The sequence below is a fragment of the Photinus pyralis genome, unplaced genomic scaffold, assembly GCF_008802855.1.
Source record: "Photinus pyralis isolate 1611_PpyrPB1 unplaced genomic scaffold, Ppyr1.3 Ppyr1.4_LG6, whole genome shotgun sequence".
Lineage (NCBI taxonomy): Eukaryota > Metazoa > Arthropoda > Insecta > Coleoptera > Lampyridae > Photinus > Photinus pyralis.
In genome coordinates, this window is record NW_022170663.1 from 39,652,522 (window position 1) to 39,680,371 (window position 27,850).

The window sequence follows — 27,850 nt, forward strand, 5'->3', positions numbered from 1 at the left end:
CGGCGCAGACCGCTTTCCCCTTGTAACAGTCGCACAGTTGCCAGCTCTCAGAAATGGGCGCATCATCGTAGGTTGTACATACAGGGTAGAACCTCTCAGTTTGTGATAAATTATGTTCCGCGCCACACCGAATAAAAGTTTGCAGAAACCATTACTTTAGTCAGTAGAAAATTAATGGCGATCAGGAAACATTACTTGCATGCAATCAATGTGAAGGCACAATCTTCACTGCGCGAAAAGAACGAAATGCGTAAGCAGGAAGAATTTAGGAAACATCTGCACGACCTGTGGCGGCGAAACAAGGAACTATTGTTAAAGAAATCTATAGCATATATTTCGAAGGTTACTTAAACCGTATATAAATTTGGAATTTTCCATTGATAACATCGTGGCCACCTTCACAATTAAAATTTCACGGAACAATAAAAATTATTCAATTTTTCACAAAAAAATACACCTGATGGCTAACAAAGTTTAACATGGAAATTCTCATGTAAACTGACTAAACTAACCTTAAATGGAAAACAAAACTAAATCCTTGCCAAATGAGTTCACACGTAATAATTTCACAAAATACCGATCAGCAGATTTATACAGATTGATACCTTTAAGAAAAAATTGTTTTATTAATAATTCAATAAAATGCTTTTTTACGCAGTTTTCTTGTAAAGAATCAACCATTAATTATGTACAAATCAAGAAAAAATTACAGTACCTCATATAAAATGTTAGGAAACAAAGGTTTCCATATAATCTAAACTCGGCAATGCCCGTCATGTGGAGATGATACTTTCGAAACTGACCGATGATAACAGAAAATTGGATCTAAGGCAGGGCTACCGGCGACGTTTTAGGATTCTCTTAGAGAGAGATAAGAATTTAGTTGCGAATGAAATTGACACCTCTTGCTCAAAGTACACTTGACCAACAAAACTGCATTAAGGTCCCTAGAACTATTTTATTTAGACGTCTGCCTACACAAAATTGAATTTCCTACACCTCTATCCTCTTTGCATCCCCTCTGGAAGTGTTACTATGGATTCTATGAGGTAGTAAACCTATATAACATATTTTGAATTGAAATTCGCAAAAAGGGGTGCATTTTCTAATTCTTAAATTATGCGTTAGAAACTGAAGAGCAAACAATTTTAGTGCTAATTTTCTTAAAGCGAAATATATGATGCGATGAAAAAGTAGTAACGAACAACTTTTTCCCTAAATCATTACAAAACTTTCATTTTCATGCCTATACTTTAGTCAGGAAATTTTCGTTTCCATGACGTGGCTGTAACACTTTACCGAACTACTTTTCCCGTCTCCTGTTATTTTATCAGACTCCTGTCAAAAGTGGCACGTTAATATAAATATCTAAAAAAGTGTTGTATATTATGATTACAAATTTTATATTAATAAAGACCTATCCCAAACCTGTAAATCCAGTGAGTGAGCATCAAATAAATTTTTAATTAGAATACTCCACACAGTTAATTATGATATTTCGAGTTAAAGTTGTCGTAGAAATAAGCGTAGGATTATCAACTTCGCAAATAATTTTAGTTGTAAAGTACTTCTTTGCAAATACCGTAAAAAACTTCTTTATAGTAGAGAACTTTTGTAGGGTAAGTGGTTGTAGGCAATCACGTCTTTCTTTCTGCAAAGCTAAATAGTAAATAACGGGGGCGTTGCAATATTATTGAACAAGATACGAAGAATCGCATTGATCGCATATGATTTTCCGCAGGGGAATTTTTCGTATTCGGAAACCAGACTTTTGATCCGGCACTGATCTTTGAACTCGTAGAAATCGATTGGCGAAGGTCGTTGTCTCTTTTCGTTCTCGAGTTAGACGAGGAACAGACGGACAAAACACATGGTGAAGGAAAAAAAAATTTGCTACCGAGAATGTTCATAGTAAGAGTCGAGTTATTCGCCCACCCGGAATTGATCCGAAGAGTTAAATAAATATTCACCCGAATCCGAACAATCAATCCACGTAAATTCAAATAACCAATAACTAATGCCGCAGTTTGAATAATTAGATTTTATCTATCATTGCATGTAAAATCTACAGCAGTTATTTATCTCATTAATATTGAATGTAGTCATATCCTTAAGGAACCTTACAAGTTGCAACAATGGCATCCTTAGGGAGAATGGTAGCAGTAAATTTAAAAGATGAATTGCTTCGTATGTTTAGCGGAGCACTTGGGAATTTTGTCAAGAATACATAAATGCATATGCCATTTCTGTGACTTGTATTTATAGCGTTTGCAGTTACATTCACAATCAGCATTCCATTGTTCCAAACACAGTGTAACGTTTTCATACAAAAAAACAACAACGTGGCCCCTTACAAACGAACCTGGGTACAATACCAAAGACATGGATATTCTGACGCAATTAATCCACGTGAAAATAACGAGAAACTTGAATGATTATACGTGTTCACACGGAAAATCAGGAAGCGTTTTGAGAGTATTCAAGTAACCAGAAATATAAAATAAAACTCATTGTCAACCAAAGCGTTCGGGATATAAAGCTAAATGGAAAACCAAAGTACAATCAATTCAATCAACTGCAATGAAGCATCTATTATAATGGAACTTGGAAAGTTAGACGATATTCTCAGGTTTGATGTATAAAATTCTTCTCCCCATTGTCTTTGTTGTGCTCTTTTGTAGTTGGGATTTACCTTCCGTGCCTTTACTTTCAAGTTAGCTCAGGTAAAAGTGGTTTAGAATTTAGTTCAATTCTCTTTCACTGCTATCTCATTTATTATTCGAAATTCTTTAGCAAAATTTGAAAAAATTATTGTCAAATAATATGTTTTGGAAAATTTATCCATTTTCAATATAGGCCTCTTTCTGCAATCCAAAACCTCTTTATTTCCTCTGTAGAACTTACAACAGCGCTGCTAATTCTAAAAAGCTGATTAAAACTATTAAATACTATTAAATAATGAGATAAATAGAACAATATTACAACCTTCCTAAAGCGAACAGAAACCTACTCTTAACTGAAATAAAATATATAATGGTAGACCACAAAGAGAATGGAGGGGGTCGGATTCATTTGACAATTAGGATCAGGGAAACTACCGAGGCAGGGGCCGGGAGCTGCACTAGTCCCTCGGAAGACACAAAGAACCCCGGAGCAAAACCAATTGATTAACTTTGTAAAAAATTATTACCAAAAATTTAAAATAAGAAGAATAGAAATAGAAGAAGTCAGAGACGATAAGAGAGTAGAAGTAGCACAAGTAAAAATTGAAGAAAAGCAAGAAATGTATGTTAGAAAAGAAGAAAATTTAAGTAGATTTAGTAGAATTGAGCAATTGCAACAAGTTAAAGAAGAAATTGAAGAAGATGAAAGAGGAGTCAGGGAGAGCCTCCAATCCGAATTTAGTGACGAGGACGAACAAGAAGATTGCATTTATCTACAAAGGATTTTAGAGAATGTGGAGGGTGTAGAAGAGCAAATTAAAGGAATCAGTGCCGAGCAGAGAACACTAGAAGAAGTAGCCGATAGAGCAGAAGAATTTTAACAAGAGGTAGCTAAAGCACAAGAAGATTTAATTTCAACGCAAGGTTCAAACTTGATGTTCCAGAGAGACTTACAAGAGAGTATGGAGAAGAAAAAGGACCGGCAAGAAAGCATTATTTTAGAAAAACATGTAAAAGATCAAAGGGAAGCATCTTCGCTACAAGAAATATCCCTAAAATCAAAACGACAACTACGGCCTAAAGAAGATCAACTTAAATTACGAGAAGAGGAAATTGCAATCATTCAAGAGAAGTTAGAATTAGCCGAGAAGAAGTTAGCCCCTGATGTTAGATTAGAGGAAAAGGAAAAGCAGCGTGAAATGTTGGAAGCACTGGAAAGGGTAGTGGAGCACTACCAGGCATTATATGACAAGGTCAGGGAGAATTTAGGAGCGGCGTTGGAGAGAAGTTCTGCATTAAAGAAAGAATTTAGCAGTACAAGAAGATTTGAGGATACTTACGAAGAAAGAGATTTGAAGAAAACTGTGAAGAATACCAAGAAGGAATCAATTGAAGGAGAACAAGCTCAAAGAATAAGAGGAATGAGTATTCGAAATTGGAAAAAGAGGAAGAAAAAAAGAAGATAATATATCACATTGTACATGAACAAATGAAGAGAGTAGACGGTATATATTTTTTTTATTTTTCGTTGGACAGGTTAGTTTTTTAGGGTGTTTGTCATTAACATATTTTAGATAGAAGGTTAAGTTCAGGTTTACGTTTTTTAGAGATCATTAATTTGAGTAGCTTTAGGATTTTTTGAGTTACCTTAGGATATTTTGATTTTTTAAATAAGACACGGTTTGCATAACTAAATAGGACACATGAGTGTAGGTGTGATTTTATTTGAATTAGTAAGTCGAGGCGAGTTAGGAAAAGTTTTGTCGAACTAAGATTGAGTACTAGATATCTGGTTTTGTAAGTGAAATTGTAAAAAAAAAATTTTAAAGAGTAGAAATTAGTTTTGTCAGTTATTCTTTTTAGAGATAATTTAGGGATAATTTCCGTTTATTTTTAATTTGTTGTTTTTCAAATCTCATCTATTTGTCTTGCTTTTAAAAACAAGAAGGGGGTACTGTAACGGAAGCTTGTTAAATTTTTCAAGTTTTTGTAGATTTCAAAATTATATTCGGGTAGAAGTGCGTATCGATGATTCAGATTTCTGGGAAGTTGTAGTTTTCATTAAAATTAACAAACATTAAGTTTCAAATATCTTGAAATTTTAGATGAGTTGTTGGTTTTAGACTTCCTATTTGGGTTAGTTAACGATTAGTACGTGATTTAAAAAAGGTCACTGGTTAAAAGACGCAATTGATTCTAATAATAAAGTAATAAAAGTAAAGTAACTAATAAAACAGCAAGGAAAAAAAATTTTGTTTATTTCCGGTATACCGTTCAGAGTGTTAATTCCGGGTGTTGGTTTACTCGCGATGTAAAAACAAAATTATCAGAAATTTAGAAGACTTTTTTGCAGATATTCACGCGGAGTGGTGCAGTGGAGTTTTATTTTATTTTTATTTCAATATAGTAATTTTATTCATGTGGGTTTATTTTGTATCGAGCTAGAAACTTGAGATAGTAATAGTAGGGCTATTACACAACGCCGCCCACAAAACACCCGCCCAGATACCTCAAAACAAAACAACCTTTAAATGTAGAATTGTAATTACTATAATAACTGGCTTGACAAAGTTTCAGTGACAGTTCGGGCGGTAGAAACTTTTAACTTTTCAAAGAAGGGAACCTTAACGAAAGATCTCGCTGTATTACAACTGCTTGCTTTTCTAATTCGACAAACTTTTTCCGCAATCGGACAACACCAATTTATTATAAAAAATGACAAAATGAGTCTTCAACAAAACAAGCAGGCTGACCGCCCAAAAATTTAACGTAAAAAATGTACACACTGTTCAACCGTGGCCTCGTTTTCGTGTTGTCACCAGTATCTAAGAGAAAGTCACTTAATAACATCAAATAAACGTCACCTTTAAAAATTCTACTTCTTTGGGTGTGGTTCTTTGTTAAGAAATTATATTAATATTCCTGGACTGCGCATCGGCCTCCTTCTCCTTTATTGTTTATGTACCAGGTTATGCTTTTCGGTTGCTGTGTCTATGTCGAATGATCTGGTTCCGCCTCCTTGACTTGAATATAGTTTGGAACTTCTATGTGTTGCTTTTCGTTGATTTCATGTGGGAATCAAATTGGTCACTCAGGTCTGTTCTACACGGACCGGTCACAGAATCCGCGGTTGGGAACTTCCAAGAATCTCGTTCTCTTCCCCAACATGCCGCTCAAAATAATGACTGGCGCAAGTTCGGCGTCTGAGACTGCCCGTGAACCAATGCTTTGCTCACACGATTTTCACTTATATTTATATCCCTTCACTTAGTATCTACTGTAATTAATTTGCACTTATCCTACTATGACCACAGATTTATAAATCTGTGCTATGACGAATGGTTTATATACTTCATACGTATTTAATTATTTCTACTCGCTTTCATTTTATTACAGTAACTCATTTAATCACCTCATTCCAATATACAAACGTAAAGCAGTATTTATGATTTTATTCTATTAAGATCTGAAATAAAATTGCATTTCTAACCGCGATTATGTTAAATAAATTAGGGTGAAATAAAATATCAACTTGCAATGCCAAAACAGACATATGCTTTCACACACCTATCTATATGTAGCTTATGCACTGTGCAGTCTTATTAAATCAAAATTCCTGTACAATTTTCCGTGCACACTGGCGTTGTTGTATACCGATGCAGAGGGTTCAGAAATATTTTCCTCGAGAGTTTTTAAAACCCCCCACCCTTAAACTGCCTTGGGAATTTGAGCAACCATTGCTGCGGTTTAAGGTAGTTCAATACTGTCCTAAGGTATATCGATACTTGGTGCTTTTATTAACCGACAGCCTTTTTTTATCTGTTTTTTTTTCAATCTGACTATAATTGAACGTATCGGGCGCTTCTGTTCGGAAAAATGGATACCTAAAAAAATAGTTTCCGAACAACAAATGCGCCAAATCGGACTAATGAAAAAGAGTGTTAATTACAAACGCCCGGACGCATCGCAGCACAGAGCAGACGCAGTTGTTTCCTAAAATTCATTAAAAATACATTACCATTCAATTAACACAAAAATCATTTCAGGGCGTATTGGCGCATTGCAGGATGTTTTATAGAAGTCTTATTTGTTACTCATGTAATTTTAATCCAATGTATTTTCTTTCAGATGCGCTTGGGGAGCAATCAGTTTCCATTATGCTTAACGGGGAAGAATCCGAATTAACTTTCGCAAACGTCACAAATCCTATAAAGGTAAGATCCATTTCCATTTTAGAATACAAATTTAATTTTCCTTTAGTAGGTCGATGCGGGTACAGGGTTTATATGGCTCAGACACACAAAAAAATAAGCTCTTAATTTAGATTAAACATAAATTGGAAATTAATGCGGTGCCCTGTTAACTTGGAGGTTAATTAACATTCAATTAGCTTCAGCTTGCATAAAAAGAGAATTTTAAATTAAGTTAACAAGTTGGTTATGAAATTTTATAAATTATGCCTACGAATTTCTCTACTTACCCAAAAAATGGGCTCTTACATGACAGTTTCGTGGAAAGATGAGGGTGAAACGATAATTGTATTGACAATGACGAATTTTCCGTGCTTGGATTTCGAAAATTTATTCTGGAATATATTTGTGTCGAAACGAATGTGTTCCCTTTAACGGGAATAAATCGTTCTGTTATTCGCGACATCATTGGTACTATTTTTAGTAACTGCTGGTGATACTTTTTAATGTCACGAAGTTTCTCTAATCCAAATCTCATTTTATATTCATTTCTGCGAGTTTTCTGAATTCGAGAGACTTTACTGTTTGACGAATGTTTAATTAGGCGTCACAGGAATGTGCGAAACACGTACTCAATTTTTCAGTTTAGTTAATTGCCTTCTAAAGTATTTAATTCCCACAACTTTTAGCATTAAACTCGAGCTTCTGTTCTGTTCATGTTACCTTTCGTTGCTTGTGGTGACAGAATAACGTTTCCTGAAAATGTCAGCAACTTTACATTATCGTGAACTGGAACCGGAATGTTATGCAAAGTGGCCTTTATTGCACATTTCAGGCATAATGGTTAATGTCATATTGTAACGTAGGAATTTTCAATTATACATCAATTCTCTTGGTTGGGACTTAAATGTCTTTTAGGTTTGTAAGATTGGCAGTTAGTGAGGGGAACCTAAAAAAATTCAACTTTAAATAGCAGTCTGTCAATGCTATGGAAACAAAGAAACAGCTCCGTTGTTGGAATTGCGGAGAAATTGGGCATTTCCAGGATCAATGAAAGACCTGCTGAACGTCGATGAAAAGGGGCAAATATCGACCTCCTGGCTCAAGAACCCACTCTCTCGTCTCTGCACCCAATACTAATGGTTCGATTTGTGTAGACGGTTTAGTCAATGGAAACCATTGCCCATAGTAGATACCGGTGCGACAAGAACGATAATGGCGCCCCGTATTTGGTTAAAATATTATGACTGTAAAAGCTCGGAAATTTAAGTCCAAAATAAATTACATTGCAAAAATAAACTTTGAAAATGGTAGTTCACCGAATAAAAATGGAAATAGGCTGGGAAAAAAAGAACTTACCAATAAAAAAACCAGCCGTCAAATTAATATAAAATTGTGTTGTAAAATTAATTGTTTGTAATGATGTGAATGCGTAACATAAAATTATACCATCACAAAAAGTAGCAGGTAAACTTTAAGAAGTAACATATAGGTTAAAAACATGTTTCGGAATTATGGGTCAGGTAAGCAGGTACCAAGATTCTAAGAAAGGGTGAAATACACAGGATGTGACTCATATTTGGTGCAATAAAGTCTTTTTGTTAAAAGCAAAATGGAAAATTACCTGGCCTTATAGGCAAATTTAACTAAAAACAAGATATGTGGAAATTATTGAATCGCCACTCATTTATCGCACATAGATTCTGAACTGAAGAGCTTTGATTAGCGTAATCCCGCTCCTGCAAGATGGGTAGCAGTCGGGGTTTCGAGCTTACAGTAGAATCTCGAAGACAATCACGGAATTAGGTGTCGTAGCTCAAATTTGACTACAGTTTTTACCACCCCCGTGACTGCTTCATTCACGGAGAAAATTGTTAGTAACAAACAACAAGTCAGTACATACATCAAATCGGTAATTTCCACATATTAAAATAAAGGGACAAGACCAAGTAATCAACATCAATAAACAATACTATAACGGTATTAAACATGATTCTGAATTGCGGTGCGGTTAAATCAAGTAAACTTCAAAAACAAAGATTGAAACACACAAAAAATATAAAATGCGGCATACAGAACACAAATACGATATAAAAAAATGCAAAAATTACTACCTGCATTAAATAACCCAAAATAACAAGAAACATTTTTGGAGCTACGCATTCACGACCGCCATTCAAGACAAGATGATCAATGTAACCCCCGTTCGTGCTTTTTAGATGGCGCAGGCAGCTTTTTCCCACCTAGAAATTGCATGGTTGTCAACTGTCAAAAATGTATGTATCGTCGGAAGTTGTATATACAGGGTGGAACCTTTCAGTATGTAACATAAAACGTGTATGGAACTTCAACCCTAAACCTTCTTTGATGGCATAAAAATTTACCTACCTTTTAGATAAGAGAGAGAGAAAGAGAGAATCATTTCTGCGTGATTAAATTTCAATAGATGAGACTATCTATCAACTCGCCTCAAATGTTACAGGGGTTCTACAACAAGTAGAAAACCGTAAACAATAATAATGCTTTGCAATAATCCTTACTATAGTCGACTCAATGACGTGACTAAGAAAGATTGCTATCCACTCCCACGAATTGATGGACTTAATGTCACCATGGTAACACTTTGTTTACCGCACTTATTACCTATACTTACGCACGTAATTAACTTCGGCTTTAGGAGTTCTCAGTTTCCCCTTGATTGGAAAATTTCACGTCTTACCTCTAAAAAAGATTCATAACGCTTCCGATTACAAAGACCTTAGGCCAATTTCGATTCTTCCAGGGCTGTCTAAGGTCATGGAACGTATTATGGATACACAATTAAGAAGCTACTTAACAACTCACAATATTTTGCCTGAACACCAATCAGGATTTCGAACGGCTTATAGTTCAGTCACTGCGCTACTTAAAATCACCGACGATATTTTCTCAGCAATAGATAAACAACTTGCCACAATCCTAGTTCTGCTTGATTTGACACTCTTGACCACGCTTTGCTTTTGGTCATTCTCAAACACTGTGGTTTGTTCCTTCAATCAATTTCACTCATTGAGAGTTATTTGACTAATCGTAAACAGGCCGTAGTCTACAAGAATAATAAATCCAAATATGTGGATATCACCAGCGGTGTTCCGCAAGGATTCATTCTAGGACCTATTTTGTTTGCGATTTATACTTCAAGCATTGGAGGCTGTATCAAGGACTTGCGCATGCACATGTACGCAGATGATACCCAAATGTATTATTCTTTTCCTCCACGTGACGTTAAGCAAGCGTGCGATATAATAAACAGAAATCTACAATCGTTTGTGCATTTAGTTGAATTACATTCGTTAAAAATAAACCCGAAAAAGTCCAAAGTGATGTTGCTATGCAGTGAATACTTTTATAAAGAAACGCTTCCACATGTAAAGATTAACGTTCAGGCTTTGAATATTTATATTCAAAGGTTCAGGGTAGGAATCTGGAAGTATGCCAAAAGATCAGAAACTTAGGTTTGGTTATTGATAGCCATTTAAGGTTTAAATCTCACGTTAATCAATGTATTAAAAATGGTTTTCATTACCTACGCCTAATTTATCAAAATAAGGACTTTCTCAATTCAAGCCTTAGGAAAACGTTATGTGAATCTTTGGTCTTATCGCACTTAAATTATTGTGATGTAATATATGGACCCTATTTAGACCAGAGGGACACACAACGTATTCAACGTGTCCCAAAATGCCTGTTTGAGGCTGATATATGGCGTGCCCAGAACTGTTCATAGCATTTCTAATAAACTTATTAGTGCCAATTGGTTTAACATGAGAAATAGACGTGATTTGCACCCTTTATGTCTATATAATAAAATTATTAAGTCACAATCCGCTCCGTATTTATATTCCAAATTACTTTTAGGACTGATACACATCTAAATCTAAATCTAAGATTTCGTGGATTATTAACAACCCCCAAACATAACACCTCCATGTTAAGACGATCTTTTTCGTACAACATCGCGGTAAGTTGGAACAATATCCCCGCCAAATTAAGAGAATTAGACGGAGTGAGATTTAAAAAACAACTTAAGTCATACCTTCTGGATAGCCAAAATAACACCCTCTGTTAGCAATGCGTTTTACCGGGATCCAATTTTATTTTATTTTATTATTTTTTTTTTAATTTTATCTGTGTGTACTTTTTGAAATGTTACCAATCTACATTATGGTTCTATATTGTTTACTACCCCATTAAAGATTCGCACACATGTACAGCATATTTAATCTATGTTTGACGTTGCAAAGTTTACTTATTGTAATTAAACCTAGAGGTTAAGTGGAAGAGCAGCATTCGCTGAACTTCACCTCTACATATTTTTGTATTACAAAGAACTCTTTTCACTGCAATAAAGGCACTATTATTATTATTATTATTATGGTCGGTGTTGTCTTGTGAGAACTCAGGTCTAGCCTGGTTAACTAATCGCACGGATTAAAATCAAGTAACGATTAGTGTCTGTGTCTGTGTCTGGTGAAGTTATGTAGGGTCCTTAAAAAAAAAATCACACACGTACATTGGACATCTAGGGATAGTATGTAATTCGTACTTACCAACATACCTATTGATGGGCACAATAGCCAACGCTATCAGGAAAGAGGAAAACAAAACAAAACAAAAAAAATCATTATAATAATTCCTGTAATTTTATTAAATGGAGTTTATTGTGTAAGTGTTTCTTTGACTTTGCGTTTGGGTTGAATACGAGTGGGTTGTGATAACGTGGTGTGTTTCTGAGAAGCAAGAGTATTGTGTTTTTTAGCTGTGCTAGGCCATGTAACTTTATTGAGTGAGGGCGTCTTTGTAGTGCATGTTGCGTTACTTGTATTTATTGCGTTTGTTTGTTCAGGAAGTTGTGTTTGTGTGGTTGGTTGAGTTAAGGGTGAAGATATTACAGTATGTTGTGTGTCATGTTGTGAGTCTAAAGTGCTGTTTAGGCTTTTGCGTTTGGGTTGAATACTAATGGGTCGTGATAATGTGGTTTGCTTCAGAGGTGAATCTCTGATTGTAGTATATGTTGTATCATTTGTTGTATCATTTGTTGTACTTGTTTGTTCGGTAAGTTGTATTTGTGTGTTTGTTTGGGTTAGAGGTGAAGATATTACAGTATGTTGTGTACCGTGTTGTGAGCGAGTACTGTTGTTTACATGTATACGTTGTGGATCATTTGTGTATGTAGTATCTTGTGTTATGTTTAGAAATTTACGAACAATATGGCATGTGTTGATAATGATTGTTGATGATGATTATTATTATGGTCGGTGTTTCTTGTGAGAACTCAGGTCTAGCCTGGTTAACTAATCGCACGGATTAAAATCAAGTAACGATTAGTGTCTGTGTCTGGTGAAGTTATGTAGGGTTCTAAAGAAAAAAAAAAAAAAAAAATATTCACACACTCGCATTGGAAATCTACGGATAGTATGTAATTCATACTTACCAGCATAGCTATTAATGGCCACAATAGCCAACGCTATCAGGAAAAAGGAAAACAAAACAAAAAAAAATCATTATAATAATTCCTGTAATTTTATTAAATGGAGTTTATTGTGTAAGTGTTTCTTTGGCTTTGCGTTTGGGTTGAATACGAGTGGGTTGTGACAACGCGGTGCGTTTCTGTGAAGAAGGAGTTCTGTGTTTTTTAATTGTATTTATGGTGTTTATTTGTTCCTGAGGTCGTATTTGTGAGGTTGTTTGGGTTTTTGGTGGAGATATTGCAATATTTTGTGAGCCTGTGGTGCTGTTAAGGTTTTTGCGCTTCGGTTGTATACGAGTGGGTTGTGACAATGTGGTGTGTTTCTGTGAAGAAGGAGTTATGTGTTTTTTAAGTGTGCTAGGGCGTGGGTGGACCTGTCTTTGTAGTGCATGTTGCGTTACTTGTATTTATGGTGTTTCTTTGTTCTTGACGTTGTATTTGTGTGGTTGCTTGGGTTTTTGGTGGGGGTATTACAGTATGTTGTGAGCATGTAGTTCTGTTAAGGTTTTCACGTTTCGGTTGAATCCGAGTTGGTTGTGATAATGTGGTGTGTTTCTGTGAAGAAGGAGTTTTGTGTTTTTTAACTGTGCTAGGACGTGTAACTTTATTGGGTGGACCTGTCTTTGTAGTGGTTTTTTAACTGTGCTAGGACGTGTAACTTTATTGAGTGGACCTGTCTTAGTAGTGCAAGTTGCGTTACTTGTATTTATGGTGTTTATTTGTTCTAGAGGTTGTGTTTGTGTTGTTGCTCGCATTATTGGTGGAGACATTACGGTATTTTGTGAGCCTCTAGTGCTGTTAAGGTTGCTGCGTTTGCGTTGAGTACTAGTGGGTTGTGATAACGAGGTGTGTTTCTGAGAGGAAAGAGTATTGTGTTTTTTAGCTGTGCTAGGCCGTGTAACTTTATTGGGTGAGGGCGTCTTTGTAGTGCATGTTGCGTTATTTGTATTTATTGCGTTTGTTTGTTCAGGAAGTTGTGTTTGTGTGGTTGGTTGAGTTAAGGGTGGAGATATTACAGTATGTTGTGTGTCATGTTGTGAGTCTAAAGTGCTGTTTAGGCTTTTGCGTTTGGGTTGAATACTAATGGGTGGTGATAATGTGGTTTGCTTCAGAGGTGAATCTCTGATTGTAGTATATGTTGTATCATTTGTTGTACGTGTTTGTTCGGTAAGTTGTATTTGTGTGTTTGTTTGGGTTAGAGGTGGAGATATTACATGTTGTGTACCGTGTTGTGAGCGAGTACTGTTGTTTACATGTGTACGTTGTGGATCATTTCTGTATGTAGTATCTTGTGTTATGTTTAGAAATTTACGAACAATATGGCATGTGTTGATAATGACTGCTTTTTGTAAATGTTTGTATGTGTTTTTGTCCAAACCTAATAGTTGTAAATTGTGGTGTATTGTCTTTGGTATAACTCCGGTAGCACTAAGAATAATGGGAACTATAACAGTAGATTTCATTCTCCATTGCGTCTTAAGCTCGATAGCTATATCGGTGTATTTGCGGTGTTTTTCTGCATGTGTTTTAGTTAAGTTGTTAGTGTTGGGTATGGCAATGTCTATAATACAAATGGATTTTTGTGTTTTATCTATAAGTGTAATATCTGGTCTATTATTGTGGATAGTTTTGTCTGTGAGTAGTGTCCTGTCCCAATATAATTTGTGTGTGTTGTTTTCAAGTATGATCTGTGGCGTGTATTTGTAGTATGGTGTCGTATCTGTTATGAGATTGTGTTTAAGTGCTAATTTTTGATGTATGATTTTAGCTACCTGATCATGTCGATGTTTGTATTCAGTTTGTGCGAGTCGTGTGCATGCCGATATTATATGTTGGATTGTTTCTGATGTTTGTGAACAGAGTCGACAAGAATCGTTTGTCACTGTTTTGTCTTTATGTATGTGTTTTTTATAGTTGCGTGTATTAATGACCTGGTCTTGTATTGCTAACATGAAACCCTCAGTCTCCGGGAAGATATCACATTCAGACAACCAAGTGTGCGTTGCTATAGAATCAACACAATCCTGGCTAACCTCTTGTGGAAATCGTCCATGTAACGGCTTTTGGTTCCATGTCTGTATGTTATTTGTGATGTATGTAAGTTTGGATGGAGGTGGGAGTATATTAGTTTCGTGTAGGTTAAGTGGTGTGTAAGATTTGTCTGCATATGTTACTGTTTTGTGTAGGACTGAAGTATCTGTTTTGTTATAAAAGTATTGTCGTAAATTGTGTATTTGTGTTTGGTGCAATAGTTTTATATCTGTAAGTCCTCTACCTCCTTCCGAACGAGGAAGGTAAAGTCGTATAGTAGAGGAGTGAGGGTGATGTATATGGTGTTTTGTTAATAGTGTACGTGTGTTTCTCTGTATTTGTTCTAAATCTGTATTTGTCCAACGTATAATCCCAAAAGAGTATGTAAGCACTGGTGTGGCATAAGTGTTAATAGCTTTGATTGTATTTCTACCGTGTAATTTTGTTTTAAGTATACTGCGTACTCTTTGTAGGTATTGTGTAATAAGTGTTGTTTTATACTCGTATGTTTAATGTGTGTGTTTTGCTGAAAACCAAGATACTTATAAGTTTCATTCTCGTCCATGGAATTTATTAAATTACCCTGTTCTAGCTCATAATCTAAAAGTTGTCTTTTTCCAGCTGTGATGTGTTGTGTTTTACATTTATCGATTCCAAAGTCCATTTGTATGTCACGTGAGAATGTTTCGGTAATGTGTAGAAGGTGATTTAGTTTTATGCATGTGGAAGAGTATAATTTAAGATCGTCCATGTAAAACAGGTGTGTAATGTTGTGATGTATTTCGTGGTTGTGTTTAATATTGTACCCAAAGTTAGTAGTGTTTAACAAATATGAAAGTGGATTAAGAGCAAGACAAAACCAGAGCGGACTTAAAGAATCGCCTTGAAAAATTCCTCTTTTAATTTGTATTGGGTCGGTAATAAGTTTTGTGTCGTTTAGTGTAAGTGTTAACGTAGTGTTCCAACGTGACATTATGTAATTGAGGAATTGTGTAATATTGTTGCTGACTTTGTATATTGAGAGTACTTGTTGTAACCAAGAGTGTGGTACTGAATCAAATGCTTTTTTATAATCAATGTATGCAGTGTGTATGTTTCGTTTGTTATGTCTGGATTGTTCAAGTATAACAGAGTCTATAATGAGTTGCTCTTTACAGCCTCTGGAATACTTGGTACACCCTTTTTGTTCTTCGTGTAGAATGTTGTTATCACTACAGTGTTGGTATATTTTGTTTGTAATGCATGATGTAAGGATTTTGTATATTGTAGGAAGGCATGTAATTGGCCTATATTTAGATGGGTCTTGTGTATTGTTGTCTTTTGGGAGCATGTAAGTGATACCTTGTGTAAAGAATGCAGGAGTGCGATCTGGTGAATTAAGAAGTTCAGTAAATTGTTGTGCAAGGTAAGAGTGAGTGTAGGTAAAATATTTCCACCAAAAGTTGTGAATGTTATCAATGCCTGGACTTTTCCAGTTATGTAAGTGATTAATAGTTTGAATGATGTCTGTTGTAGTGATGTTTGTGTTATTCATAGGGGTAATGTATTCAGTGCGTGTGGTTTCTGTGGTAATCCACGGGGCTTGTGGATTGTGTTTAATGTCTTTGGTCCATAAGTCAGACCAGTATTGCTGGAGTGAGTGTAGAGATGGTGGAATGAGTTTTTCATTAGTGCTGTTTTGTGTTAGTGATCTGTAAAATAGTTTTTCGTTATGTTTAAATTGTGTGTTATGGCGCTTTCTATCTGCAGTTTCCCTATAGCGTTTTAGACGGTTTGTGTATATTGATAGTTTTTGTGTCAGTGTATCTCTATGTTCGTTATAGTTTGTATTTTGTTCTCGTGTGGTGTGATTGTTTAGTTTTGTAGTTATGTGTTGTACTTGTCGTGTTAGTTTTGAAGAACGAGTTCCTTGTATGTATTGTGTAATCCGACCTAAGTCACGTCTGATGTCATCGATGCGAGTTATCAGGCGTTTTTCCCAGGCCGGGGGTGAGCGTTTTTTTGTTGTGTGCTGTTGTTTGTTTATTGCTATTCTTGCACCGTTGCATCTAGAAACTGCAACCGCACCGCAATACACAACAAAGTGTAGTTGATGTAAGCTTGTGTTATCGTTAATGTAATTTGGTAAAATGTGGTCATTTAATGTTTGTGACAGTGTGCGTAATTTTGTAGTGTGACTTTGTTTAGGTATTCGTGGTCTTTGCGTTGGGTCAGTGTTTGAGAATTCTAACAATGCATTGTCAAATTCTTTTTGAAGGGATGTGAGTGTTTGGTTCGTGTGATTATTTGTATCTATCGATTGCTGGAGTGTCGCAAATGTCTGTATTTCAGAGTTGTTTAGAACGGATGTATTATCTTGTACGGCGAGTGTGTTGTTTGTGTTGAGTAGTGCTTCAATTTCGTGCCTGATTTGTTCCTGTGTGTCTAATGTAAGGAGTGTATTTTTAATGATAACTCTACGTTGGTCTGCAATGCGTTGTTCTGTTAAGTGTGCTAAATGTGGGTATTGTGTAATGAACGCGTGATATAGTTTACCTCTGTATGCTGTCCTGTCCGTTTCCATCTTCGTGATCTCCAGATACGTACCGAAAATGAAGCGATTCATCCCTTCGTCCCATTTCATACGTCTTTTGGAGGTTTCCTTTGCGCTGGTCCCATCCACAAGCGGTTGAGAAGCAGGCACAAAGGTCTCTTCATTCATATTATTATTATTATTATTATTATGGTCGGTGTTTCTTGTGAGAACTCAGGTCTAGCCTGGTTAACTAATCGCACGGATTAAATCAAGTAACGATTAGTGTCTGTGTCTGTGTCTGGTGAAGTTATGTAGGGTTCTAAAGAAAAATAAAAAATAAAATAAATATTCACACACTCACATTGGAAATCTAGAGATAGTATGTAATTCATACTTACCAACATAGCTATTAATTGCCCCAATAGTCAACGCTATCAGGAAAGAAGAAAACAAAACAAAAATATCATTATAATAATTCCTGTAATGTTATTAAATAGAGTTTATTGTGTAAGTGTTTCTTTGGCTTTGCGTTTGGGTTGAATACGAGTGGGTTGTGATAACGTGGTGTGTTTATGTGAAAAAGGAGTTTTGTGTTTTTTAATTGTATTTATGGTGTTTCTTTGTTCCTGAGGTCGTATTTGTGAGGTTGTTTGGGTTTTTGGTGGAGATATTGCAGTATTTTGTGAGCCTGTGGTGCTGTTAAGGTTTTTGCGCTTCGGTTGTATACGAGTGGGTTGTGACAATGTGGTGTGTTTCTGTGAAGAAGGAGTTATGTGTTTTTTAAGTGTGCTAGGACGTGTAACTTTATTGGGTAGACCTGTCTTTTGTAGTGCAAGTTGCGTTACTTGTATTTGTGGTGTTTCTTTGTTCTTGAGGTTGTATTTGTGTGGTTGCTTGGGTTTTTGGTGGAGATATTACAGTATGTTGTGAGCGTGTAGTTCTGTTAAGGTTTTCGCGTTTCGGTTGAATACGAGTGGGTTGTGATACCGTGGTGTGTTTATGTGAAGAAGGAGTTTTGTGTTTTTTAACTGTGCTAGGACGTGTAACTTTATTGGGTGGACCTGTCTTTGTAGTGCAAGTTGCGTTACTTGTATTTATTGCGTTTGTTTGTTCAGGAAGTTGTGTTTGTGTGGTTGGTTGAGTTAAGGGTGGAGATATTACAGTATGTTGTGTGTCATGTTGTGAGTCTAAAGTGCTGTTTAGGTTTTTGCGTTTGGGTTGAATACTAATGGGTTGTGATAATGTGGTTTGCTTCAGAGGTGAATCTCTGATTGTAGTATATGTTGTATCATTTGTTGTACTTGTTTGTTCGGTAAGTTGTATTTGTGTGTTTGTTTGGGTTAGAGGTGGAGATATTACAGTATGTTGTGTACCGTGTTGTGAGCGAGTACTGTTGTTTACATGTATACGTTGTGGATCATTTGTGTATGTAGTATCTTGTGTTATGTTTAGAAATTTACGAACAATATGGCATGTGTTGATAATGACTGCTTTTTGTAAATGTTTGTATGTGTTTTTGTCTAAACCTAATAGTTGTAAATTGTGGTGTATTGTCTTTGGTATAACTCCGGTAGCACTAACAATAATGGGAACTATAGCAGTAGATTTCATTCTCCATTGCGTCTTAAGCTCGATAGCTATATCGGTGTATTTGCGGTGTTTTTCTGCATGTGTTTTAGTTAAGTTGTTAGTGTTGGGTATGGCAATGTCTATAATACAAATGGATTTTTGTGTTTTATCTATAAGTGTAATATCTGGTCTATTATTGTGGATAGTTTTGTCTGTGAGTAGTGTCCTGTCCCAATATAATTTGTGTGTGTTGTTTTCAAGTATGATCTGTGGCGTGTATTTGTAGTATGGTGTCTTATCTGTTATGAGATTGTGTTTAAGTGCTAATTTTTGATGTATGATTTTAGCTACCTGATCGTGTCGATGTTTGTATTCAGTTTGTGCAAGTCGTGTGCATGCCGATATTATATGTTGGATTGTTTCTGATGTTTGTGAACAGAGTCGACAAGAATCGTTTGTCACTGTTTTGTCTTTATGTATGTGTTTTTTATAGTTGCGTGTATTAATGACCTGGTCTTGTATTGCTAACATGAAACCCTCAGTCTCCGGGAAGATATCACATTCAGACAACCAAGTGTGCGTTGCTATAGAATCAACACAATCCTGACTAACCTCTTGCGGAAATCGTCCATGTAACGGCTTTTGGTTCCATGTCTGTATGTTATTTGTGATGTATGTAAGTTTGGATGGAGGTGGGAGTATATTAGTTTCGTGTAGGTTAAGTGGTGTGTAAGATTTGTCTGCATATGTTACTGTTTTGTGTAGGACTGAAGTATCTGTTTTGTTATTATTATTATTATTATTATTATTATTATTATAACACACATAACACTCCTCGAATAAGATACTAAAGGACATGGCTCGCATAATATTCTACTATAGGGAAAGGAGATGACTTGCATCACTAAGTACAAGGAACGTGGCTAGCGCTGGCAGGGTGACTGGTCAAACATCAGCATGTGCTAAGGGGAGCTAAGGCACGCAAAACACCACCTAATCTCACTACTTTATTATTAAACTAATAAAGCAAGGTTAGTTTACCCAGTAAGAGATCTCATTAACACTGCAGTACTAGCGTGGGGCACTTAAGTACCCCACTGCCTCTTTTGAGTATTTTGGAAGTGGAGATGAGTTCAATCTTTCGGAGTTGGCTATTTGCGACAAGCCATATGTGAAGTGTGATAGTGCAAATCCACATAGTTTACGAAAAGATAACATTACGAAATGGAGCAAGATACAACCACTTGTATCAAAAAAGAGAGCACATGATATAGTATTGAAAGCTCCAGGTACCACAAAAAAATGTCCGTACCAAAGATCACTTTCCCATACTGTCTTAGAGTGCTTCTCTTTGTATGGAATAAGTACTCAAAATGAACGTGCAAGAAGCATAAAAAATAATCTATTTCAAAGCTATAGGCGAGGAAGATGATACACTTTCAGAATCTGATTGACTTTTACAAATATACTTAATATTTTACGTATAATATTACACGTTTGCATTCTGTTAATAATTACAATTAAGACACAAATGCGTTTATTTTGTTGCAATATATACCCTTATTCCGGCATTATAAGTACCCCACGCGAGTACTGGCGCAATAATGTCGAACGCGAGTACCGCAATGTTAATTACTACCCTAATCAAACAAAAGCAAGATTACTCAATGAGAAAACTCACCTTTTCCACAACTATACAAAAGAGCGCTGCAAATACCAACACCTAACTAAAAGAATTATTTTCGCACCGTCCACTATGGCACTATCATGGCGAATACAGACAACTTTCACCCCGATAAGTGATAAGAAATGTATTCCACATTGTGAGTAATCCTCCGCTTGAGATTGCTCACCTTGAAATAGTCAACGGTCTAAGTTGGGTAACTAAAGATAATAAACAAATACAAACGGTGTTCTTACATTTTTTTTAATCGATCGATTAATTACCAAGAAATCTAAATCTTCAAAGTTTAGAAATTAATAAAACCCAAAAATTGGGTTAAACTAACGAATGTGTTGCTCGAAATAGCCTACAGTAATTTACATATAATAACACAATCCTAATTGAAACCAATGCATTGTTACAGTCAAACTAAATAAATGGCGATTATTCATAATGGAGGGAAGGAACACTCTGGGTCTCCTGTCACCATTACAAACAACTACACCATGCTAATGTGAAATATTAAATAATCATGTTGTATATTATTCTTGCAGTTGAAACAGTCACTATAAATCTTGACTACATGGGAAACGAATAGAAAATTGGAAAAAGAATACAATTGAACACAAAATAAATCGTTTGTCAGTTACCCACTTATACATGCATAAATCCCATCTGGCATATTTACACTGCGGAACTCAAGAACGAATGCAAAATGGCTTGTATGTGATTACGATATAAAAATGGTTATAATAAACACTATAGGAATACAGAATGAGGTGGTAAATATTTAAGTTTGCTCGTTTAAAACGAAAAAAAAACCTTTTTTCCCAGCGCGTACCTACTCATAAATAAAATTGTTGCACGACAAAAAATAGGTTATCCCTTACAACACAAGATTCTTTCCTAATCTCGTATGCCTTCTACGATACTAATCCCTATGTTTGAATTATAGATACGAGGGGATACATCATCCCAGGCATCAAAGTCGAGTTTTCTCGAGCACAAAATTTTTATAAATCATTCTTATGTATAAGACGAGTGAAATATTTATGCTATTTTTTACATCGCTTTGGGACGCGAGAGTTATTTCTTAAAGAAAAGGGTCCCATAAAAGTAGATATTTATTTTAAGGGTGTTAACTGTAGAAGCGTTATAATGAAGGATTACATACAGGGTAAGTACATTTTTGATGCATTTCCTTCACTGAAAACCTAAATATACAGATGCTAGAGCAAATCATGGTAAGTGACTAGTGATAAAAGCAGCGCGTTCGAGAGTTTTTGGAGATTTATGGTCCGTTATGGTGATAAAAGTTTTTTTTCACTACTAGCGTCTGATGACATGATTATTAACCTTTTTTCCACTTGTAAAGTAGGCTTTCTCGGCATTTGTTCAAAGTGGTTAATAATGTAGACATTATTAACTAGTAGTCAAAAATGAGAACTGTCACGCTGTCCCTTTTAGAAAACACAACCCGAAATTTCGCTCAATAAACGTTTGGACAAGTTCCCTAAAATGAATAATTGCCACCATCTGCCATTTCCACAAAAATGACATACCTAAAATTATCACATTTTGAAAAAAATCGAACGAAATTACTCTTTGAAAATATCTCAATGACAGAACAAAATACGGTCTGTTTGACTACGTACTTGATTGACATGTTAAATTAAGAAACAAACAATTCTGTCCAACCGTTCACTTTCTTATCAATATAATATGTTAATTTACAGGATTTCAAGTGCTAGTAGTGAAAAAAATAGTATATATACCACGGTAGAGAAGTCTATTATTGCCTTCGCACCTTACACCCCTTGGCGCAAGCGCCTCGAGATGTAATCTTGGTGCTCAGGCAATAATAGTGGACTTCTCTACCTTGATATATAATGTACTATTTTATTATACCTGAATCACAATCTCCGTTTAAAACACTCAAATGCGTACGAAAAAAGGCCTTTAAAACACACGTGCTTTAAAGTTGCTAGGTAATGATACTTCAAGTATGACTTTTGAAACTGTCATCTGGGGTTGAAATAAAAAATCCTCTTAGGTCGCTTTCTGTAAATGCAGAACATTTCTTTGGCTTTTGTACCTATCCTTTGGTTGAAACTTTCACAACCGCGCGTAATTTAGGGTATGCTTCCAAATCTGTTCCACTTTTTAATCGCAGCATTGCTTTAAAGTTTTGAATGAATGCACCAAAATATAGAAGATTTAAATACTTTTGACATTTCCTTCATATATGCCAGCATTATGGATGCATTTAAGACTGTATTCGTAAGTAACTTCCTATTCATCCATGGAAACAACTTTTCATATTCTTTATATAGGCTTTACTGGAGTTGGATTTTACACCTACCAACGTTTGTTTAGATTTTACAACAATCGATTTAATGGACGGTGTATTATCTTTTTCAATGGAAATCGTTTAATTCATAAAGACGATGATTTTTATAAGTAAACGTCAAGTGACATTTCCATGGCAATCGTGAAATTACGAACACCCAGCCCACTTAATTAGACATGTATTCGAGTATAACGTCAATATGATTTCATTGTATTTCCTATTTTTAAATTATACTGCAGGTATAATAAAAATACTATAAGATACACGTGTATAATTGGTCTTTAAAGCACTTGCAACGTTAAAGGCACTCCGCTTTGCGTCGTGCCCTTAAACTCGTTGCGCGTGCTTTAAAGACTTGATTATACACTTGTATCTTAATATACTATTTCGTTAGTTAACCACAGTCGACCGTTCGTTATCGTATACGAAATTAAAACAGAGGAAGACTTTTGACTAAATTCTTGTGTCTTTTTTGTTAATGAATTGAGTTGGACCCAGTAAGCGTTATGTTTAATGTTCGTTTGTGACGAAGTCGGTAGTGTAATAAAATTTGATTTCATTTCAGAGACAATTTCATTTGCTTCATTTATTATTCGCTTGGAATTTTGAGAAATTCTGACGCATTTAATTTACAGACGGTATCTTCATACAATTACCATTTTTTTTATTAAAGCGGGTTTATTGAATAACTTTATATACAACGGAAGGATTCCTAATAAATGATGTGTAGAAATAATGTTGAACATTAATTCATAATAGCTCTTCAGTGTAATTTTAATTTAAATACGCTTATTTAATCAATAGAATTATTAGCATAATAAAAGGGTTCTTACGAGCGACAGGGGAATTGTCTTGTAGTCTGTAAAAATCGTTGTCTTGCGTATTATATATGATATAATTATATTTAAGTATGTAAAAAAATCCTGTTATCAATAGATTATTATAAATAATGCATTAAGTTTTATTCGGCAATCAAACATCATTCGCAAGAATCTTTGTTTACTGTATAAAATCGCAACCAATAAGTGATATTTTCGTTTGTTTTTGTTTTGTATCTGAACAAATTAAAATAGCTCGATTAAATAAATTAAAGATTTTTCTCGAATCCGAATCGACCGATTTAAAAAAAATCAAACGTCAAAATAAAGAACTTCGAAAGACCTTTCAAACAAGCTATTATACACGACACCACTTGTCATTTAAAATTTTTAAGGGAATAACCCTGAGGGCAGAGGGCGAAAGGGAGTGAAGTAGTTTTTGATTAAAAAGTTGTTCTCCTTGACAAATCTTTTGCCGTGTCTCGGCGTTTTTTCCTTTAATCAGTGGTTTTCGATAAATCCGTGGTGGGATGCTTTCAACAGAACACCCTGTATAATTACACTGTAGCGTGGGAATAGCTAATAACAAGCGCGTACGTCTGCGCAAACACATTATGGCTCTGTGTCTCTCCCGACGTTTAATCGGCACGGTTGAAGAGAACGTCCGCGCACTCCAGTCCCTGAAGCAGCCTACACAGCAGGGGAATTCTATCTTCATAACCATCATTCTAAAGGAATGAGATAGGTTCTACTCTGATGAAGACGACTTTAATACTCGATGAATTTCTGAACTGTCTTCAGAAGAGAGTCTCTTTCCTGAAAATCATTAAGATTAAGGAGAAGGGCAAGGGAATTCCAAAACTAGGCTTTGAGGAGCAAGCAATGTATGGTCAAGTATCTAAGCATGTTCAAATGCTATGTGTAGAATCTTTCCCTGTGCATCAATTGTTTCAATCCCAACCATGCAGCAAAGGATTGCTCAAGTTGGAATTGCCAGTTCTGGTAGTTGAGTCTCCACTTGCTCTCACCCAACGACAACAACGAGTGTAATGATATAAATTCCCTGTGTGTCTATTAGTTAAGGTATGTAGGTTAACGAATTGATTGCAAGTGACTGTGCTTACTAAGATTATTGCAATGTTATGTGGCACAAATAATGAATAAGGAGATTTGTTAATTGCACTTAAGATATGAAACGAAGAGGTTGTTTTAAATGTACTCATAGAATAAAGGCTAAAGGTTGATGATTGGTTTCGGTGCCGAGATCCTTTTATACGAGAATAATCATCCAAAGGATGAATGTTCAATTCGCGAAGACATATACGTAGATGATCTTTTAACAGGCAACGACAACTTGGCAAAGCTCATCAGTATCCAGCAACAGATTAATGTAATTTTTCTTGAAGTAGCATTTCATGGACATCCAATAGTAATCCGCTGATTACCTACGTCTTAGCAAGTACGCCGAACGAATCGAATTTCGTGATAGAAAGGGAAGATATGAAGCTCCTAGGGGACTCGTGTAGCAGCAGCGATTCAATCTTATTTTCACTCAACGAAGATCTTTTTAAAATTAATGATGTGCCAAACAAAAGGGTGTATTTTGTGAAGACGATATAATTGGAGAATAGCATAAATTCTCAAATGAGCCTAATACACTATCATGGATTGTGCGATGTATCTATGCCAGATTCACCGACAGCAGCTCAAGATTAAATGGGCAGGTCAAGTAAACTAGACAATATTGAAATTTTATCCAAATCTCTTTGCACCGGCCATGGGAAACTTACCACCCTGCAGAGCGGAGTCAGCATTCCCATTTCAATTGGTAGGCATTGATTATGCAGGCCCTGAATCCTGAAGGATCGCTGAGGAAGAGGAGTCAAAATATTACCATGATACATTTGTGTGCACTTATGCATAAGCACAAAATGTATACAGTTCACTGCAGTCCTCACTCAAAGAGATACAATTTTGAATTCTAGATCGCTCACTTCACTCTTTTTTAACCCGAATGATCCATGAACACTTACGCCTTCCGATCTTCAAATTGGAAGAAGGTGGGGTACAGTTTCAGATCCCCTCGCAGAATGCATTGAGATAAACCGTCAAGAGCTTACAAGAGTTCTGGCGGCGTTGGCGTCGAAATAATCTTTATAACTGGTAACGGAGTGGTCAAATGGGTAGTACGCAATGTGTGCGTTCTACCTGTGGAGCAAGTGATGTTATATATGTTCAGGTTTAAAACGAGTTAAAACTCATTTTAAAGGAGGAGTATGCTATAACGTTTGTCAGTTCACCTATGCAATTCACAAAAAATTTCACAATAAAAGAGTTGTCATCCATAGCCACAGTGAACCCTCCGAGAACAAGGGTACACACTGGAATGACATTTAACACCAGTACTCAATTTAAACGTTTGGTGCGAGTTACTATCGTCAAACTTCTTTAGATATCTTTTACAGACCAAATAAATCCATTAGATTTCATAGTTAAAGGTTAAGAGCTTAATAAAACGACTGGTTTCTGTACCGAAAGTGTCCATTTTCCATTTTACTTATTTATGGCTTGTTTGGACAACAAAGTCCAATACATTTCCAATTACATCCAAAATAAATACACTGAAATTTTTATTAGGAAAGGAAATAAACCTATATAATAAAGCTTTGGCATCAAAATGGGATATGAAGTAAATATTAGGCATTACCCTTAAAAATAATATGAGAAAGCTGATCTAATTTAGTCGTTCCCAAAGTCGAATAGAGAATTTGTTTACATTTTATATAACAGATCGGCAATAATGCTGCAGATTGATTGTTTTTCCCGTGTGTTACGTACCTATATTCGTGAATTTTAATTTTCTACTATTTGCACAATTCCTGATTGGTAGATTAATGAAATGATACCGAATGGTAATACAGCTTATATGATTTATTTTATATAACCTACTGTTGGCACGTTCTCTGTTGTGATGGAAATATTGTCATTGATAACCCACTTTCTTTAAGTCGCTTACACCGACAGCAAGCATGTGTAGAATATGTTATAAACCGCTGTTACAAAGCTTTTCCATGCGCTCTGCCCACATTTTTTGTGGGAACATCGAAAGTGAAATAAGGTTTCCTATTTCATGGAAATGTTATTAAATGAAGAGAAAATAAATTTCTAAACATATGACTCAACAGAAAGTTACCTCCTTATCAACAAATCCTTATATAAACACCTGTACATCAGAATGAAATATTTGCAATAAAACGAGCTATATAAATTAGGCCCCGTATAGTAAATAAATTTACAACAATGAAAGAGAATTTATTATTTTCTCGCAATTTGTTTTATAAAACGGACCCACCCAAAGAACATGAATAGAAGCAATAATCTGCCAATACTGAAGTAGGTACGGTCATTGACAAAAGTAATAATCGCCTAATATCTCAACTCTGCAGCATAAGCAACCAACATGCCTATCACATCGGGCTTCGTCGGTTTCTTCAAGGAGGAGATACCATTTGTCGGTTCGCATTTCCAAATTGCACAATATATTCAAACGTTTGTTGGATATGCTACTGGATTTACCTATTCGACGATCATTACTTTTGTCAAAGACTGTACATCAATATAGTTACCTACAAGCTATGCATGGTTTCCTAAGTTTGCTGCTAATGCTTGGGTTTAGTTTAACAGTTTAGCTTTAGTTAGGTCTCTAGCCAAAGTTGCATTTGAGTTTTCAAGTGCTATTAACGTACCTACACCCACTCGAATCCAGCCCTCTTCTTAAATTCATGATTCACTCGCAACAGCAGTTTAGACGTACCTACAAACGAACAATGCATTTTCGCATTTCAAAATCACGTCATTTCAAAAATACATACTTCGTAAGCACTAATTTATTGTAACCTTTTTGTCAAACGTTAAACGAATTTGAGTTCAAATCGCAATAAAAAGAATTATTTTCTCTTCATATAAAAGGCAATGTTTGTCTGTCGGTCAGTCTACCAAATTTAGTAGCGGAAGTTATACCAAAAAATGGACTTCCAGCAACCCCATAAGGTACATTTAAATTATATTGTTTAATACGTAAATTACAGATAATCTGCGAAATTCTTCCCAATTGACATATCAATACAATATCGGTTTTCTTCTCTTTTATAATGTTGTTCCACCTGCTGGTAATAGAACGACTCTTCAAAGGAAACTTTATAAAAATCTCTGTGCTCATAATTTTTAGGAACATGTATATGTGAAGCTTTATTTACGATAGTATTGCGAAACATTGCCTATTTTCATGCGATTCTGGTATCACAAAGGAATTTATCTAACATCAAACACAAAATATCGATATCTTATATTCTTTGCAAGGAGACGTAAGCACCTATTTTTCGCAGAACTTAATACGCGAAATGAGAAACTGAAAGAGGCGCTTGTTTTAGGGAGAAATCTTTTTAAGAATCTCAAGTGAAAACTTTTAAAGCTCTCCATTTACACCCTAATTCATTATCTTTAAGGATAAAATACAATTTAAGTTTCATTACTGAGACGGAA

The 27,850-nt window shown here is 35.5% G+C and overlaps 1 protein-coding gene across 1 annotated transcript in view; it reads left to right on the forward strand.

Annotated features, from left to right (window-relative positions):
* Window positions 1-6,795: 6,795 nt before the first annotated feature.
* Window positions 6,796-27,850, forward strand: part of LOC116174979 (GTP-binding protein GEM-like) — a 41,979-nt gene continuing 20,924 nt past the window's right edge. Inside the window, exon 1 of the mRNA XM_031493019.1 lies at window positions 6,796-6,877. Coding sequence (XP_031348879.1) covers window positions 6,821-6,877 — 57 coding nt within the window. The 5' untranslated portion in view covers window positions 6,796-6,820. The remainder of the gene's footprint in view (window positions 6,878-27,850) is intronic.